At 47.9% G+C, this 17,904-nt stretch overlaps 1 protein-coding gene across 1 annotated transcript in view; it reads right to left on the minus strand.

The window, feature by feature from the left end:
* LOC149470828 (bile salt export pump-like) overlaps positions 1 to 17,904 on the minus strand; it is a 132,182-nt gene that overhangs the window by 63,080 nt on the left and 51,198 nt on the right. Inside the window, exon 12 of the mRNA XM_089660342.1 lies at positions 984 to 1,097. Within this exon, the coding sequence (XP_089516468.1) occupies positions 984 to 1,097 (114 nt within the window). The remainder of the gene's footprint in view (positions 1 to 983; positions 1,098 to 17,904) is intronic.

The raw sequence follows: 17,904 nt of genomic DNA on the forward strand, positions 1-17,904 counted from the left end.
CTCTGCCCCCCCAGAGCACCCTGTCACCATGTTGTTGGGGACAAGGGTCTCTTTCCTGCAACCCTGGCTGGTGGTTGTGGGGGTCTGCGGGCGGGGGGCTTAGCGGAATCTGGAAGCTCCCTTTAACAAGTGAGCCCTCAGATCCCACCCCCCCATATGAATGAGTATGGGGTACATGGCACCCCTACTCATTCACCCAAAAAAAACCTGTAGTGTAAAAAAACACAGGAGGCAGTTTTTGACAAAACTTTAAAAAAAACAAAAATTAAAAAAATGTCCCTTGGTGTAGATCCATCATCAATCACGATGCCTATCACCACTGTCGAACCGAAAAAAGAAACTAAAAACAAAAAAGAGGTTCCGCTCTTTCCGCTGTTCCGCTGTTTGCTGTAAATAGTGCACTCTAGCAAAAGTGAATGGACATTTTCAGTATCGCATGCGATATGTGGTCACCTGACCGACATAATGCATGCGATAACCTTCAGTTAGTTGTCCCCATAGAGCCTGTTCAGTTTCATGCTATAAACACTTTTGTCAAAACCCCCTGAGGTGTATGGTAAGATGTACTGTATGTGTACAGTATATTTTGTATGGTGGTGCTATTAGTGAAAACAATCTGTTAAATTTATATTTTATGGCAATTTTATGTAATTGTATGTAAGCAAAAATCATGCTTTAACAATATAATTTTTATGGATGATGGCATGACACCTTAAGGTCTTGATCAGTGCAATTGGTACAATATTCTTTTCTACTACAATGTAGTATCTAAACAAAACAAGCAATACTGAAGCCATAAAAAGCAACATTTGGATTAATTGCTATGAATTACTGCATGTGTCGCATTGATCTTTGCCTTACTTAACATATTTGACAGTTATCTTATGCCATGGTAACCTACATTGTCAATGGTCTGCATGTGTCAGATTGATCTTTGCCTTACTTAACATATTTGACAGTTATCTTATGCCATGGTAACCTACATTGTCGATGGTCTCAAAAATGTTTGTTGCAGCTCCTCGTCCTGAGGCGAAGGCTTGTAAGCAGGGAGACGCTTGCCCAAGGTTCAAAGCCCCCACCAGGACACCAAAAAATACCTGGAATAAATAAAGTCCATAGTTAAAATTTGACTGATTATCAGTAGAGCAAAAATGTAGAACACCTTGAGGTCTCTAAGCTCAATCAGGGTGAAACCTGTACAGGAGCATGGCCCAAGGGGAAGGGGAGGAGGAAGGAGGGCATGGTCTAGAGTGAGGGGACGGGGAACCAGAGGAACATATTTGTGTTTTGGAGAAGTGCAGTCCTGTCTTTGTGTCTACAGTGATTATTAATTTATTTAACAAGTGTGAAAGGAAATCTTCAGTCAGGGTAAAAGTCACTAACAAAGGAATTTTTATGTTTGTTTAAATCTGATTGTGAGCTGCAGCAGTAAGAATAAGTGTAAAGGGAACCTATCAATCAAATACACATGTAGGGAACTTTACCTATGCTGGAGTGTTCCTAATTAAAGTGTTACTAAACCCAAAACAGTAAAATCAGTTTGTATATGCAGTAAAGCAAGCATGTTACTCACTGTGGAATCTAAGGGGTTAATCCTCTGCACTGTGTAAAACGGCTGTTTGATCCTGACTTCTCTGCCCCTCCTCTTGTTCAGATGTCCACCTGATAAGACAGACTGAACCGGTAGCCACATGCACATGCTCTGTTTAGTGTGTATTGCTAGAGAGGTTTTTATTTTGCTTGGGAGAGTGCATGTGATCAGCACAGGGACAATCAGCACTGTCCAGACAGAGGGTCAGGGGTTTTGCATCCTGCTAGAGGAGAAATAAACTCCTCCTACAAGCTTTAACCAGTGTTCTGCTCAAGTCACAAGACTGCTCTAACTACTGATGAGAAAAGGTATTTAGGAGTTTATATTTACTAAAATAATTGCATTTCCATGTTCTGAGTACTGTGGGAGACCAGATATGGTGAATGCAGGGTCCTGGGTTTAGTAACACTTTAAATTTAGTGTGTTTTGCGGCTAGGCTGTAATCAGCCCAAGCATTTGTTAAGTTTGGTTCCAGACTCTGCTGGTTTCTTCTAAGCTCAGTATTTTGAGGGGGGGAGGTGGATATATGGGCAAATGATGTGGCATCTATCTCTGGTTGCAGATATCTGTGTTTATTATCACTTTTGAACCAATAACAATTCTGTGATCTAATTGAATACTGTGGTAAGAGTTTCAATAAAATACTGTATTTATACAATGCGTATTGATGTTCGTAATATATTCATGTATACATACATATTTTCATTACTGTGAAGTTATATATATGTTTTTGTAGACGACCCCACAAAGCTTTTGAAGGAGCATATGTGGACTGCGAAACGCGTCGGTGTTAACAGCGGATATGGAATCATCAAATTTTATTATGTGACTTGTTGGTTATTTTATCAATTATTTGCATATTAGGTGGTGGAATTGATGGTCCACTGTTTTCATGGATGTTAATAAATACAATAATTTTATAGTCTATTCTTGATTTTTTCTTTCTGGCAGTGCCTCAAAAGTCCCTATTTTTGGAGGTTTCCACTATTTTTGTATTCAGTATTTTTATTTATTCTGCCTGGTACTGTTTATGAGGTACCAGTAATGAGTGTAGGCAGGACAATTACTGAATTATGAACATATATCTGACCCAACCAACCCATGAGATATCTGTTAAGAGACATGGTTTACGAGGATGATAAATATACAACGTAGTTTAGAAGGAACATTCCAGAATGTTCTTTACCTCCTGGGCTTCTGTCTGCTAGAAGGCATGTGCTGGATGCCCAGAATATTAGCTGCCCTGCTGGACTGTGTACATCAGCAAGAAACTGGGCTAAAAGATGTCTGCTTGAAAAGAGCTTTTTAGCCGAAGAGTGTCGAAGAGGAGCTCGGTAGAAGCTACTGCTGGACATTGTAAGAAATATTCAGTGCCCATAGGCTATGGTATCTTTGGCTGCTATCACACGGTCTAGAGATACATTGGTTACAGAGATCTACCACACCTTAGGATAGACTGCAATTACCTGAAGGATTATCCTAAAGGGCCTACTACTACTGTTATTAGTTTACTTGTCCTATGTTTGTGATATTTTTGTGTATATATTTTCCCTAAGCCTTCCCTCCTAGAATTAAGTTCAGTAATAAAAGGTAACAAATGACTTGCACCTAATCTATTTTTCTCCTCACCATACACCAAAAACCAGAACACAAGACTGAAAGGTTATCCAAACTTGCTACTTAGAGGGTTATTCAGCAACACTCCAAGAATAGGAATTATACTCACTTCCCATAAATCAATAAAACACATATCAAGAGAACCAAATCACATTATTTTTAGTTAAAAGGTAGTTTTTTCTATGTGTAAGAGTAAAAATCTGCTCCCTTGTATGGTCCCAAACCTAGACAAAGATCACATAGACTTTAGCTACCAGGAGCATTGTGGAACTTTTACACCCCTCCAGAGTCCACTGAACGTAGACAGACCCTATCCTGTCTTAAGCTGGCCATAGGTTGCAGGAAAGGAAATCACTTGGTTCCCTCATCAACACAGTCAGTGTTGATGGGAGAATCCCTCCTACAAAGCCATTGTGTTTTTCCCAAGGAGACAGCCAACCTCGCCGGGAGAACACAGTGATTACTGCTAGCAGCTATAATAGCCACTAGCAATAAGAGCATGTAAATCCGACAGGCTGGTTGTACCCAAGTTTACCGATTGATCAACTTGGGTACATTCAACGTGCCCATACATCAAGCTTGAATCTTGGCTGGTCCCTGCTGAAGCAACCAAACCACCTATGGCCTGCTTTAGTAAGGTAATCTTCAGGGAACCACAACCAGGTGGCAGAGTATATGTATAACAAGTCTATTTGCATATATATATATATGTACATATACAGTACTTACAAGCTAAACATAGAAACAAGGTTCTTTTATATTTGTTTGTTCATAAGAATATGTATATTGAGTTGATCGCTTTTATATATATATGTATAATCACAATACATGATAAAGTATTATTCCCCTTTAAAATGTAATATTAACTTATTTGAATGACTGGATCCCTACCTGAAGAACACATTTCATTTATTCTCTGTAACTGCTGAAACCAATTTCAGAGTGAATAAATCAATCTTGCATGGGTTGCAGTGCCTATAGTCATGCCTTTGTGTGTGCAATATTAATTACCATCGACTTAAGATGCGACCTTGAGCAAGGTTTTTACATTTCCAGCCCCAGAACTTCTGCAGAAAGCTTGACTGGCCAGGTTAATTAAGCAACACCATTAAATATGTGGAAATGAGTAGAACATCAATACATATTTAAAAGTTTAGCTAAAATCAAATGACAGTGGAATTTTTTAAATTAGGTAGAACAATGAACTTTATATTTCTGAAGTATGAAAAATAATATAGAGAGGAAAAAACTTCTACAAGTATTCTTGTGGGAAAAGGTATACTTAACATATGTATGTAGTAAGTGCTGGGGCATTTGAATTCTTATCAGCATTTCACTTTAAGATAAGTATAGAACAGCTCCAGGCATTAAGAATACTCAACTGAAGAAATTCTACTGCTATCTAGGAAACATTACCTCTTTGCTAATGTTATAAATTTACACTTAAAGGACAACTGTACATTAATGCAGCTGTCATTTGATTAATCCCCCCACCACCCTAAATACAGCCTATCTGGTATCTGGTAAAAATACGTACCTTCATTCCAATGTTTACTGTGAATTCCTGCCTCTGGAAGGCCTTTTGTTGAAATACAATGTTCATGTATTTTTTTGCATCAACTATCAGTATTTAGCAGTGATATATTCTTCAACCAGTAGATGGCAGTGTTTAGAAATTTGTAGCTGCATCTATGGTATGTAAACTCTACGACTTTTCTGTGAAATAAAGTTCCTGTTTCCTGTTTGTAGAGAAGCAGCAGATAAACACATGTGGACTGTGCACTGTCTGTTCTGTAGGGCTATATACAGAATCGCTAACAGGTTATTGGTCCAGACAAGCAGACACCCAGTCACAGCCGACTATAGAAAACAAGTGCAAGATACAGCAACAGAAAGAAAACTGCAACAGAATAAAAGAAAATGGCCAGTAACACAACTGCAACAAAGCTTTCATTTGCAGACCTAACAAACTAGAACTACCTGTCTTTGAAAATGCTGCTAATTTAAGAGAAGGTACATGGAAGTGTATATATGAAGTCAGGCCAGAACACCCTTTAGAAGAGTGGATACAGAGAGATCAAGAAGCTCAGAGCACAATCTCTCTTGGCATCAAATCATACATATGTGTGTAGCACTACCCTCTTAAGGATTGCTTAGTAATTTTTGGATTCCCTGTCAATTTGGACCTCTTATTGAAAGCCCAACCTCTGCTGACATCACCATGCTCTGGTAACCCAAATAAATCACACCTGTAAAATGGACTCACACACAGAGTAAAATAAACCAAATTGAAGTTTATATTAGAATTGGAGGTAACTGAGTCAAGAATAACAAAATAACACTGATATAGACAACACATATGATCACTGTTGGCAATTGTGAGCAACATTAACGTCATTCACAATGAAGCAACAGTGACTATTAGCAGGCCTGCTTTCAGAAACAATCCACTGCCTCCAGTCTGAGGGGACTGTTAAAACCCCAGTGTGCAGGAATGACTATCAATAACAGATTAGCTCACTGTGGGTCCACAGAGCTAAATAACATGGATTAGATTTGAAATAATGAAAATTCTCAATTATAATTGTCAGGGTCCTCTTTAAGAGCTCTACAATGTGTTCTGCGCACTTGTTGGGGCGCAATTGATGTGAAGTTGCGTCAAGGAGTGGATGGTAGTTCCTTAGGGTCACATCAAAGATAGCAAGGATAAAGGATAAGATTTAACATTTCGGATTGATGGTAAAGAATTAGTGCAAGGGTCTCTTTAAGAGCTCTAACCATGAATTGAGTTTGACACTGTAAATGGGAACGATTGACATAAATGTCTATGAACAAAGGTTTGAACAGTAGTAAGAATCCAGCTCTGCAGAAAGGGAAAGGGATTGGTTAATTCAGTTGCTACTGCTGTATCTTGATCTGTAACTGTATATCCTGTGGTCAGCTAACTGTACTGCAGACGTATTCCAACAATGGCGTTGGTATAACTAGGCAACTGTATGTAATGTTCATAACTAGAGATGAGCGAATCGAAGTAGGCGAAGTGGAATTCGTTTCGAAGATTAGGAAAAATTCGATTCGCGCCGAATCCGAAAATTAGCAAACTTCGGATGCACGAATCAAAATTTTTCCAAAAATGGCGGCGACATGTGCGGCGACGGAGCGGGGATGTCTGGGAAGGCGCGCAGACAAGGCGCGCTGACCCATAATGCATTCATTCATGACATGTGATCGCATTAGCCAATCAGCAGCCAGCCAGCCAGCACTGTGTAATGGTCGAGCTATAAATGGCGGCCATTTTAGAATTCTCCATTTGCCTCCAGTCATTCAACAGAGGCAGACCTGGCTGTATTCAGGGAGAGAGTTAGGGACACAGAAACGTTACTTAGGGACATAGAAACGTTAGTTAGGGACACAGAAACGTTACTTAGGGCCACAGAAACGTTACTTAGGGACATAGAAACGTTACTTAGGGCCACAGAAACTTTACTTAGGGACACAGAAACGTTACTTAGGGACACAGAAACGTTACTTAGGGCCACAGAATCGTTACTTAGGGCCACAGAAACGTTACTTAGGGCCACAGAAACGTTACTTAGGGCCACAGAATCGTTACTTAGGGCCACAGAAACGTTACTTAGGGCCACAGAAACGTTACTTAGGGCCACAGAATTGTTACTTAGGGACAGACACAGAATTGTTACTGAGGGACACAGAATTGTTACTGAGGGCCACAGAACTGTTACTTAGGGCCACAGAAACGTTACTTAGGGCCACAGAATTGTTACTTAGGGACAGACAGAATTGTTACTGAGGGACACAGAATTGTTACTGAGGGCCACAGAACTGTTACTTAGGGCCACAGAAACGTTACTTAGGGACACAGAATTGTTACTTAGGGACAGACACAGAATTGTTACTGAGGGACACAGAATTGTTACTGAGGGCCACAGAACTGTTACTTAGGGCCACATAAACGTTACTTAGGGACACAGAATTATTACTCAGGGACAGACACAGAATTGTTACTTAGGGACAGACACAGAATTGTTACTGAGGGACACAGAATCGTTACTTAGGGCCACAGAAACGTTACTTAGGGCCACAGAAACGTTACTTAGGGCCACAGAATTGTTACTTAGGGACAGACACAGAATTGTTACTGAGGGACACAGAATTGTTACTGAGGGCCACAGAACTGTTACTTAGGGCCACAGAAACGTTACTTAGGGACACAGAATTGTTACTTAGGGACAGACACAGAATTGTTACTGAGGGACACAGAATTGTTACTGAGGGCCACAGAACTGTTACTTAGGGCCACAGAAACATTACTTAGGGACACAGAATTGTTACTCAGGGACAGACACAGAATTGTTACTTAGGGACAGACACAGAATTGTTACTGAGGGACACAGAATTGTTACTGAGGGCCACAGAACTGTTACTTAGGGCCACAGAAACGTTACTTAGGGACACAGAATTGTTACTTAGGGACAGACACAGAATTGTTACTGAGGGACACAGAATTGTTACTGAGGGCCACAGAACTGTTACTTAGGGCCACAGAAACGTTACTTAGGGACACAGAATTGTTACTCAGGGACAGACACAGAATTGTTACTTAGGGACAGACACAGAATTGTTACTGAGGGACACAGAATTGTTACTGAAGGCCACAGAACTGTTACTTAGGGCCACAGAAACGTTACTTAGGGCCACAGAAACTTTACTTAGGGACAGACACAGAATTGTTACTGAGGGACACAGAATTGTTACTGAGGGCCACAGAACTGTTACTTAGGGCCACAGAAACGTTACTTAGGGCCACAGAATTGTTACTTAGGGACAGACACAGAATTGTTACTGAGGGACACAGAATTGTTACTGAGGGCCACAGAACTGTTACTTAGGGCCACAGAAACGTTACTTAGGGACACAGAATTGTTACTCAGGGACAGACACAGAATTGTTACTTAGGGACAGACACAGAATTGTTACTGAGGGACACAGAATCGTTACTTAGGGCCACAGAAACGTTACTTAGGGCCACAGAAACGTTACTTAGGGCCACAGAATTGTTACTTAGAGACAGACACAGAATTGTTACTGAGGGACACAGATTTGTTACTGAGGGCCACAGAACCGTTACTTAGGGCCACAGAAACGTTACTTAGGGACACAGAATTGTTACTCAGGGACAGACACAGAATTGTTACTTAGGGACAGACAGAATTGTTACTGAGGGACACAGAATTGTTACTGAGGGCCACAGAACTGTTACTTAGGGCCACAGAAACGTTACTTAGGGCCACAGAATTGTTACTTAGGGACAGACACAGAATTGTTACTGAGGGACACAGAATTCTTACTGAGGGCCACAGAACTGTTACTTAGGGCCACAGAAACGTTACTTAGGGACACAGAATTGTTACTCAGGGACAGGCACAGAATTGTTACTTAGGGACAGACACAGAATTGTTACTGAGGGACACAGAATCATTACTTAGGGCCACAGAAATGTTACTTAGGGCCACAGAAACGTTACTTAGGGCCACAGAATTGTTACTTAGGGACAGACACAGAATTGTTACTGAGGGACACAGAATTGTTACTGAGGGCCACAGAACTGTTACTTAGGGCCACAGAAACGTTACTTAGGGACACAGAATTGTTACTTAGGGACAGACACAGAATTGTTACTGAGGGACACAGAATTGTTACTGAGGGCCACAGAACTGTTACTTAGGGCCACAGAAACGTTACTTAGGGACACAGAATTGTTACTCAGGGACAGACACAGAATTGTTACTTAGGGACAGACACAGAATTGTTACTGAGGGACACAGAATTGTTACTGAGGGCCACAGAACTGTTACTTAGGGCCACAGAAACGTTACTTAGGGACACAGAATTGTTACTTAGGGACAGACACAGAATTGTTACTGAGGGACACAGAATTGTTACTGAGGGCCACAGAACTGTTACTTAGGGCCACAGAAACGTTACTTAGGGACACAGAATTGTTACTCAGGGACAGACACAGAATTGTTACTGAGGGACACAGAATTGTTACCGAGGGACACAGAATTGTTACTTAGGGCCACAGAAACGTTACTTAGGGACACAGAATTGTTACTTAGGGACAGACACAGAATTGTTACTCAGGGACAGACACGGAATTGTTACTGAGGGACACAGAATTGTTACTGAGGGACACAGAATTGTTACTCAGCGACAGACACAGAATTGTTTCTCAGGGACAGACACAGAATTGTTACTGAGGGACACAGAATTGTTACTGAGGGACACAGAATTCTTACTCAGGGACACAGAATTGTTACTGAGGGACACAGAATTGTTACTGAGGGACAAAGAATTGTTACTGAGGGACACAGAATTGTTACTGAGGGACACAGAATTGTTACTCAGGGACAGACACAGAATTGTTACTCAGAGACAGACACAGAATTGTTACTCAGGGACAGACACAGAATTGTTACTGAGGGACACAGAATTGTTACTGAGGGACACAGAATTGTTACTCAGCGACAGACACAGAATTGTTACTGAGGGACAGACACAGAATTGTTACTGAGGGACACAGAATTGTTACTGAGGGACACAGAATTGTTACTGAGGGACACAGAATTGTTACTCAGGGACACAGAATTGTTACTGAGGGACACAGAATTGTTACTGAGGGACACAGAATTGTTACTCAGGGACAAACACAGAATTGTTACTCAGGGACACAGAATCGTTTAATTAAAGAGTAAGTCAGACAACATGCATAGGAGTGGCAGAGGAGGCAATGTTTTAGGAGCGAGCAGACGTGGCAGCAGAGGAAGGGGTCGAGGCAGCACTAGTCGCAGCCAGAGGCCAGTGCTCCCGGTGTCATCCAGCGGTCGTGTCTCCACCGACAACCCTGCCGTCATCGATTGGTTGGCTCGGTCGTCTTCCTCTTCCCAGGTCACCTCTGACACCTACAGCCAACGGTCGGTGGGTACGTCAGACACAACCATTAGTTGGCATGGCCCGGGAGCAAGCCCACTGAAATCACGTGTCCTCTACCTGCCCCTGTCCTTTGGTGTTCCCTCACCAAGCGAAGTATCGCATGCTGTGGGCTCAGCCCAACTGTACAGTGAGGAAGAGCTAACAGAGGGCGGTCAGGAACGGGGGGAGACATCCGCCTCTTCAGCAGCCAGGCGAAGAAGTACTGGTGAGGAGAGTGGCTCGGTAGCCGGTCTAGAGACAGGTCTGTCTCCTGACCCACACGCAGCCGAGGGGGCTAGTAGTGAGGCGGAGACCCTAATTGATGATGATGAGGCTGCTCGCACTTGGCAGCCTCGTCGTCATCAGGCTATTGCTTCCGCATCATCAGGAGAAGAGGGTGGCAGCTTGGCAGCGAGCAAAACAGTCAGTGGGTTGCCCAGGAGGCAGCAGGGTCGCAGCAGTGTCAGTGGAAGCAAACGGCCACGGAGTACAGCACCAGCTCCACTGCAGCCTACCACCACGGCCAGTAGTGGTGCCGGTGTGCACGGAGGAAGCAGCAGTCAGCCAGTGAGGAGTATCGGGGGCAAAGTTTCCTACTCGGCGGTGTGGCAATTATTTGTCAAGCCGCCCGAGGAAGTAAACGTAGCCGTATGTCGACTATGTGGCCAGAAAGTCAAGCGTGGCCAGGGGGCCCATGTTGGGACTACAGCGTTGCGGCAGCATATGCAGAGTCGCCATTTGGTGGCCTGGGAAAACCGTGATAAAGATACGGCGGTTCTGCCCGCCCCAGCCCCCGCTCCATCACCCGCTCCGTTACTTGCTCCGTCACCCGACGTCAATCGCCCTCTATCAGCCAGTCAAGGCTCCAACACCTCTGCTGAGGGGAGTTGTCGCTCGTTGGCATCTTCCACTCGTTCAGATGCTCCTTCTCCTGCTACTCCTCTTCACGGATTCGGTCAGCAGTCTTTCTTGGAATCCGTTTCCAAGAGACAACAGTTTGCGAGCACGCACCCGACGGTGCAAAAGCTGAACGTCCTCCTGTCCAAGTTGCTGGTGCTGCAGTCCCTCCCTTTCCAAGTGGTGGACTCAGCACCTTTCCGAGAAATGATGGCTTATGCCGCGCCGCGGTGGAGAGTGCCAAGCCGTCATTTCTTCGCCAAAAAGGCAGTGCCAGCCCTGCATTCACATGTAGAAGAGATGGTGGGCCAGTCTTTGAGCATGTCGGTCTCTGCCAAAGTGCACGGCAGCGCCGACGTGTGGAGCTGTAACTACGGTCAGGGACAGTACATGTCATTTACGGCCCACTGGGTGAACGTGGTGCCATCACAGCCGCACCAGCAACTTAGACAGGTCACGCTGCTTTTGCCTCCACGTTTGCACGTCCTTGGTCCGGCAAAGATGTCCGCCTCTACCACCTCTTCTTCCGCCGTGTCCTCAGCCGCCACCCCCGTGCCAAGTCCCATTACCCGACCGGCATATCACATATGCAGGGCGCAACGGTGTCACGCTGTGCTGCACCTGGTATGCCTTGGCGAACGTAGTCACACAGGGGAGGAACTTCTGAGTGTAATGAACAGAGAAATCGACAGATGGCTGTCTCCGCGCAAACTGAAAATCGGAACCATGTTGACCGACAACGGAAAGAACATGGTGTCTGCTCTGCATCAAGGAAGGTTGTGCCATGCGCCATGCATGGCTCACGTGTTCAATCTGGTTGTCAAGCGGTTCCTAAAATCCACCATCCCACTGCAAGACATCCTTAAAATGTCACGTAAACTTTGCATGCATTTCAGCCATTCCTACACCGCAAAGCACACCCTCCTTGAGCTGCAGCGGCAGAACGGAATTCCACAGCATCGCCTGATCTGCGACGTTGCAACAAGGTGGAATTCAACCCTACACATGTTAGACCGCCTTTACGAACAGCGAAAGGCCATCACCGATTTCCTGATGTTACAAGCGGATAAAGGTACTCCCCTGTGTAACTTCGATGTCAGCCATTGGCAGCTCATGCGTGACACCTGCGCTTGCTCAGGCCCTTTGAGGAGGCCACGCTATTCGTGAGTCGGCAGGACTATGGGATGAACGACGTCATTCCTCTGTTGCACGTCCTGGAACAAATGCTGTTAACAATGGCTGGTCAGGGTGCGGTAGACGTGGCGCACAGATCTCAACGCCACATGACCCCTGTGGGGGCAGGACAGGAAGAAGAGGAGGAGGTAGAGGAGGACATTTGTGCTCAGGAATTATTGAGTGAAATGGGTGGTTTTTCCACTCAGCGGACAGGAGTGGAGGAGCAGGAGCATCTGGTAGAGGAGGAGGAGGAGGAGACAGAGGACCCAGACGCACCGTGGCATTATGCTGTGGAGATGGAGGCAGGGAGTCCCTCGCATTCCTTGGCACAAATGGCCCATAGCATGCTCGCTTGCTTGCGTAGCGACAGCCGAATAATAACCATCAGACAGAGGGATGACTTTTGGCTGTCCACCTTGTTGGACCCTCGCTACCGTTCAAAAATGGTGGCCTTTTTCACACCTGCTGAGAGGGAGGCCAAAATAACATACTATAAAAACCACCTATGTAGTCAGTTGGTCTCTGCCTTTCTGCGCCAACGTCCATCCTCAGACACTGTGGGCCCTGTGCGCTCGCGTTCCACTGCCATGGCAGCAGGGGAGGGGTGGGGTGGTAGGAGCAGTGGCAGCTCCACCAGCAGCGGCTGCCTCAGTCTGCAGTCGATGATGAGTAGCTTTCTTCACCAGCGCAGTGAGGAAACTACTAACCAGCCGCAGCAGCAGCAGCAGCATCAGGTGGACCTGGAGCAGGACCTCAAACAACAGGCTTGGGCCTACTTGGACAGCACCCTGCCAACCGAGGCAGACAATCCCCTTGACTACTGGGCAACGAAACTTGACCTTTGGCCCCAACTAGCTGAATTTGCCCTTGAAAGGCTGTCATGCCCGGCCAGTAGCGTGGCATCGGAGCGCGTGTTTAGTGCGGCAGGAGGTATTGTAACTCCGCGGAGGACACGACTGTCCACCCAAAGTGTGGAGAGACTCACGTTTGTGAAAATGAATCAGGCGTGGATTAGTCTGGATTTCAAACCACCGGTTCCTGACACAACTGACTAAATCCGCCATGAATCATGCCCCAAACATGTGCCACTTTCAGGTCTCCTCACACTGCTGGTGTGTTCCATTTTTTGTCATAGGGTGCTGGCAGATTACGGGCCTCCCATAGCTGCTGCCAGGCCCCTAATCTGCCATGGGCCCCTGTACCGCCTCCTCATGCTGCTGCCAGGTCCACAGTGTCTCATGCCATGTGCCACTTTCAGGTCTCCTCACACTGCTGGTGTGTTCCATTTTTTGTCATAGGGTGCTGGCAGATTACGGGCCTCCCATAGCTGCTGCCAGGCCCCTAATCTGCCATGGGCCCCTGTACCGCCTCCTCATGCTGCTGCCAGGTCCACAGTGTCTCATGCCATGTGCCACTTTCAGGTCTCCTCACACTGCTGGTGTGTTCCATTTTTTGTCATAGGGTGCTGGCAGATTACGGGCCTCCTATAGCTGCTGCCAGGCCCCTAATCTGCCATGGGCCCCTATACCGCCTCCTCATGCTGCTGCCAGGTCCAGAGTCTCTCATGGGTCCCTGTACGGCCTCCCATTGCTGCTGTCTCCATCGCCACACTCTGCCATGTGCCACTTTCAGGTCTCCTCACACTGCTGGTGTGTTACATTTTTTGTCATAGGGTGCTGGCAGATTACGGGCCTCCCATAGCTGCTGCCAGGCCCTTAATCTGCCATGGGCCCCTGTACCGCCTCCTCATGCTGCTGCCAGGTCCACAGTGTCTCATGCCATGTGCCACTTTCAGGTCTCCTCACAGTGCTGGTGTGTTCCATTTTTTGTAATAGGGTGCTGGCAGATTACGGGCCTCCCATAGCTGCTGCCAGGCCCCTAATCTGCCATGGGCCCCTATACCGCCTCCTCATGCTGCTGCCAGGTCCAGAGTCTCTCATGGGTCCCTGTACGGCCTCCCATTGCTGCTGTCTCCATCGCCACACTCTGCCATGTGCCACTTTCAGGTCTCCTCACACTGCTGGTGTGTTACATTTTTTGTCATAGGGTGCTGGCAGATTACGGGCCTCCCATAGCTGCTGCCAGGCCCCTAATCTGCCATGGGCCCCTATACCGCCTCCTCATGCTGCTGCCAGGTCCAGAGTCTCTCAAGGGTCCCTGTACGGCCTCCCATTGCTGCTGTCTCCATCGCCACACTCTGCCATGTGCCACTTTCAGGTCTCCTCACACTGCTGGTGTGTTCCATTTTTTGTCATAGGGTGCTGGCAGATTACGGGCCTCCTATAGCTGCTGCCAGGCCCCTAATCTGCCATGGGCCCCTATACCGCCTCCTCATGCTGCTGCCAAGTCCAGAGTCTCTCATGGGTCCCTGTACGGCCTCCCATTGCTGCTGTCTCCATCGCCACACTCTGCCATGTGCCACTTTCAGGTCTCCTCACACTGCTGGTGTGTTCCATTTTTTGTCATAGGGTGCTGGCAGATTACGGGCCTCCCATAGCTGCTGCCAGGCCCCTAATCTGCCATGGGCCCCTGTACCGCCTCCTCATGCTGCTGCCAGGTCCACAGTGTCTCATGCCATGTTCCACTTTCAGGTCTCCTCACAGTGCTGGTGTGTTCCATTTTTTGTCATAGGGTGCTGGCAGATTACGGGCCTCCCATAGCTGCTGCCAGGCCCCTAATCTGCCATGGGCCCCTATACCGCCTCCTCATGCTGCTGCCAGGTCCACAGTCTCTCATGGGTCCCTGTACGGCCTCCCATTGCTGCTGTCTCCATCGCCACACTCTGCCATGTGCCACTTTCAGGTCTCCTCACACTGCTGGTGTGTTACATTTTTTGTCATAGGGTGCTGGCAGATTACAGGCCTCCTATAGCTGCTGCCAGGCCCCTAATCTGCCATGGGCCCCTGTACCGCCTCCTCATGCTGCTGCCAAGTCCAGAGTCTCTCATGGGTCCCTGTACGGCCTCCCATTGCTGCTGTCTCCATCGCCACACTCTGCCATGTGCCATTTTCAGGTCTCCTCACACTGCTGGTGTGTTCCATTTTTTGTCATAGGGTGCTGGCAGATTAAGGGCCTCCCATAGCTGCTGCCAGGCCCCTAATCTGCCATGGGCCCCTGTACCGCCTCCTCATGCTGCTGCCAGGTCCACAGTGTCTCATGCCATGTGCCACTTTCAGGTCTCCTCACAGTGCTGGTGTGTTCCATTTTTTGTCATAGGGTGCTGGCAGATTACGGGCCTCCCATAGCTGCTGCCAGGCCCCTAATCTGCCATGGGCCCCTATACCGCCTCCTCATGCTGCTGCCAGGTCCAGAGTCTCTCATGGGTCCCTGTACGGCCTCCCATTGCTGCTGTCTCCATCGCCACACTCTGCCATGTGCCACTTTCAGGTCTCCTCACACTGCTGTTGTGTTCCATTTTTTGTCATAGGGTGCTGGCAGATTACGGGCCTCCCATAGCTGCTGCCAGGCCCCTAATCTGCCATGGGCCCCTTTACCGCCTCCTCATGCTGCTGCCAGGTCCACAGTGTCTCATGCCATGTGCCACTTTCAGGTCTCCTCACAGTGCTGGTGTGTTCCATTTTTTGTCATAGGGTGCTGGCAGATTACGGGCCTCCCATAGCTGCTGCCAGGCCCCTAATCTGCCATGGGCCCCTATACTGCCTCCTCATGCTGCTGCCAGGTCCAGAGTCTCTCATGGGTCCCTGTACGGCCTCCCATTGCTGCTGTCTCCATCGCCACACTCTGCCATGTGCCACTTTCAGGTCTCCTCACACTGCTGGTGTGTTCCATTTTTTGTCATAGGGTGCTGACAGATTACGGGCCTCCCATAGCTGCTGCCAGGCCCCTAATCTGCCATGGGCCCCTATACCGCCTCCTCATGCTGCTGCCAGATCCAGAGTCTCTCATGGGTCCCTGTACGGCCTCCCATTGCTGCTGTCTCCATCGCCACACTCTGCCATGTGCCACTTTCAGGTCTCCTCACACTGCTGGTGTGTTACATTTTTTGTCATAGGGTGCTGGCAGATTACGGGCCTCCTATAGCTGCTGCCAGGCCCCTAATCTGCCATGGGCCCCTATACCGCCTCCTCATGCTGCTGCCAAGTCCAGTCTCTCATGGGTCCCTGTACGGCCTTCCATTGCTGCTGTCTCCATCGCCACACTCTGCCATGTGCCACTTTCAGGTCTCCTCACACTGCTGGTGTGTTCCATTTTTTGTCATAGGGTGCTGGCAGATTACGGGCCTCCTATAGCTGCTGCCAGGCCCCTAATCTGCCATGGGCCCCTATACCGCCTCCTCATGCTGCTGCCAGGTCCAGAGTCTCTCATGGGTCCCTGTACGGGCTCCCATTGCTGCTGTCTCCATCGCCACACTCTGCCATGTGCCACTTTCAGGTCTCCTCACACTGCTGGTGTGTTCCATTTTTTGTCATAGGGTGCTGGCAGTTTACGGGCCTCCCATAGCTGCTGCCAGGCCCCTAATCTGCCATGGGCCCCTATACCGCCTCCTCATGCTGCTGCCAGGTCCAGAGTCTCTCAAGGGTCCCTCTATTGCCTCCCATTGCTGCTGTCTCCATCGCCACACTCTGCCATGGGCCACTTTCAGGTCTCCTCACACTGCTGGTGTGTTACATTTTTAGTCATAGGGTGCTGGCAGATTACGGGCCTCCTATAGCTGCTGCCAGGCCCCTAATCTGCCATGGGCCCCTATACCACCTCCTCATGCTGCTGCCAAGTCCAGTCTCTCATGGGTCCCTGTACGGCCTTCCATTGCTGCTGTCTCCATCGCCACACTCTGCCATGTGCCACTTTCAGGTCTCCTCACACTGCTGGTGTGTTCCATTTTTTGTCATAGGGTGCTGGCAGATTACGGGCCTCCTATAGCTGCTGCCAGGCCCCTAATCTGCCATGGGCCCCTATACCGCCTCCTCATGCTGCTGCCAGGTCCAGAGTCTCTCATGGGTCCCTGTACGGCCTCCCATTGCTGCTGTCTCTATCGCCACACTCTGCCATGTGCCACTTTCAGGTCTCCTCACACTGCTGGTGTGTTCCATTTTTTGTCATAGGGTGCTGGCAGATTACAGGCCTCCCATAGCTGCTGCCAGGCCCCTAATCTGCCATGGGCCCCTATACCGCCTCCTCATGCTGCTGCCAAGTCCAGAGTCTCTCATGGGTCCCTGTACGGCCTCCCATTGCTGCTGTCTCCATCGCCACACTCTGCCATGTGCCACTTTCAGGTCTCCTCACACTGCTGGTGTGTTCCATTTTTTGTCATAGGGTGCTGGCAGATTACGGGCCTCCCATAGCTGCTGCCAGGCCCCTAATCTGCCATGGGCCCCTGTACCGCCTCCTCATGCTGCTGCCAGGTCCACAGTGTCTAATGCCATGTGCCACTTTCAGGTCTCCTCACAGTGCTGGTGTGTTCCATTTTTTGTCATAGGGTGCTGGCAGATTACGGGCCTCCCATAGCTGCTGCCAGGCCCCTAATCTGCCATGGGCCCCTATACCGCCTCCTCATGCTGCTGCCAGGTGCAGAGTCTCTCATGGGTCCCTGTACGGCCTCCCATTGCTTCTGTCTCCATCGCCACACTCTGCCATGTGCCACTTTCAGGTCTCCTCACACTGCTGGTGTG

The sequence above is a fragment of the Staurois parvus genome, unplaced genomic scaffold, assembly GCF_062004578.1.
Source record: "Staurois parvus isolate SC_StPar_1 unplaced genomic scaffold, SC_StPar_1.0 ptg000031l, whole genome shotgun sequence".
NCBI classification, from domain to species: domain Eukaryota; kingdom Metazoa; phylum Chordata; class Amphibia; order Anura; family Ranidae; genus Staurois; species Staurois parvus.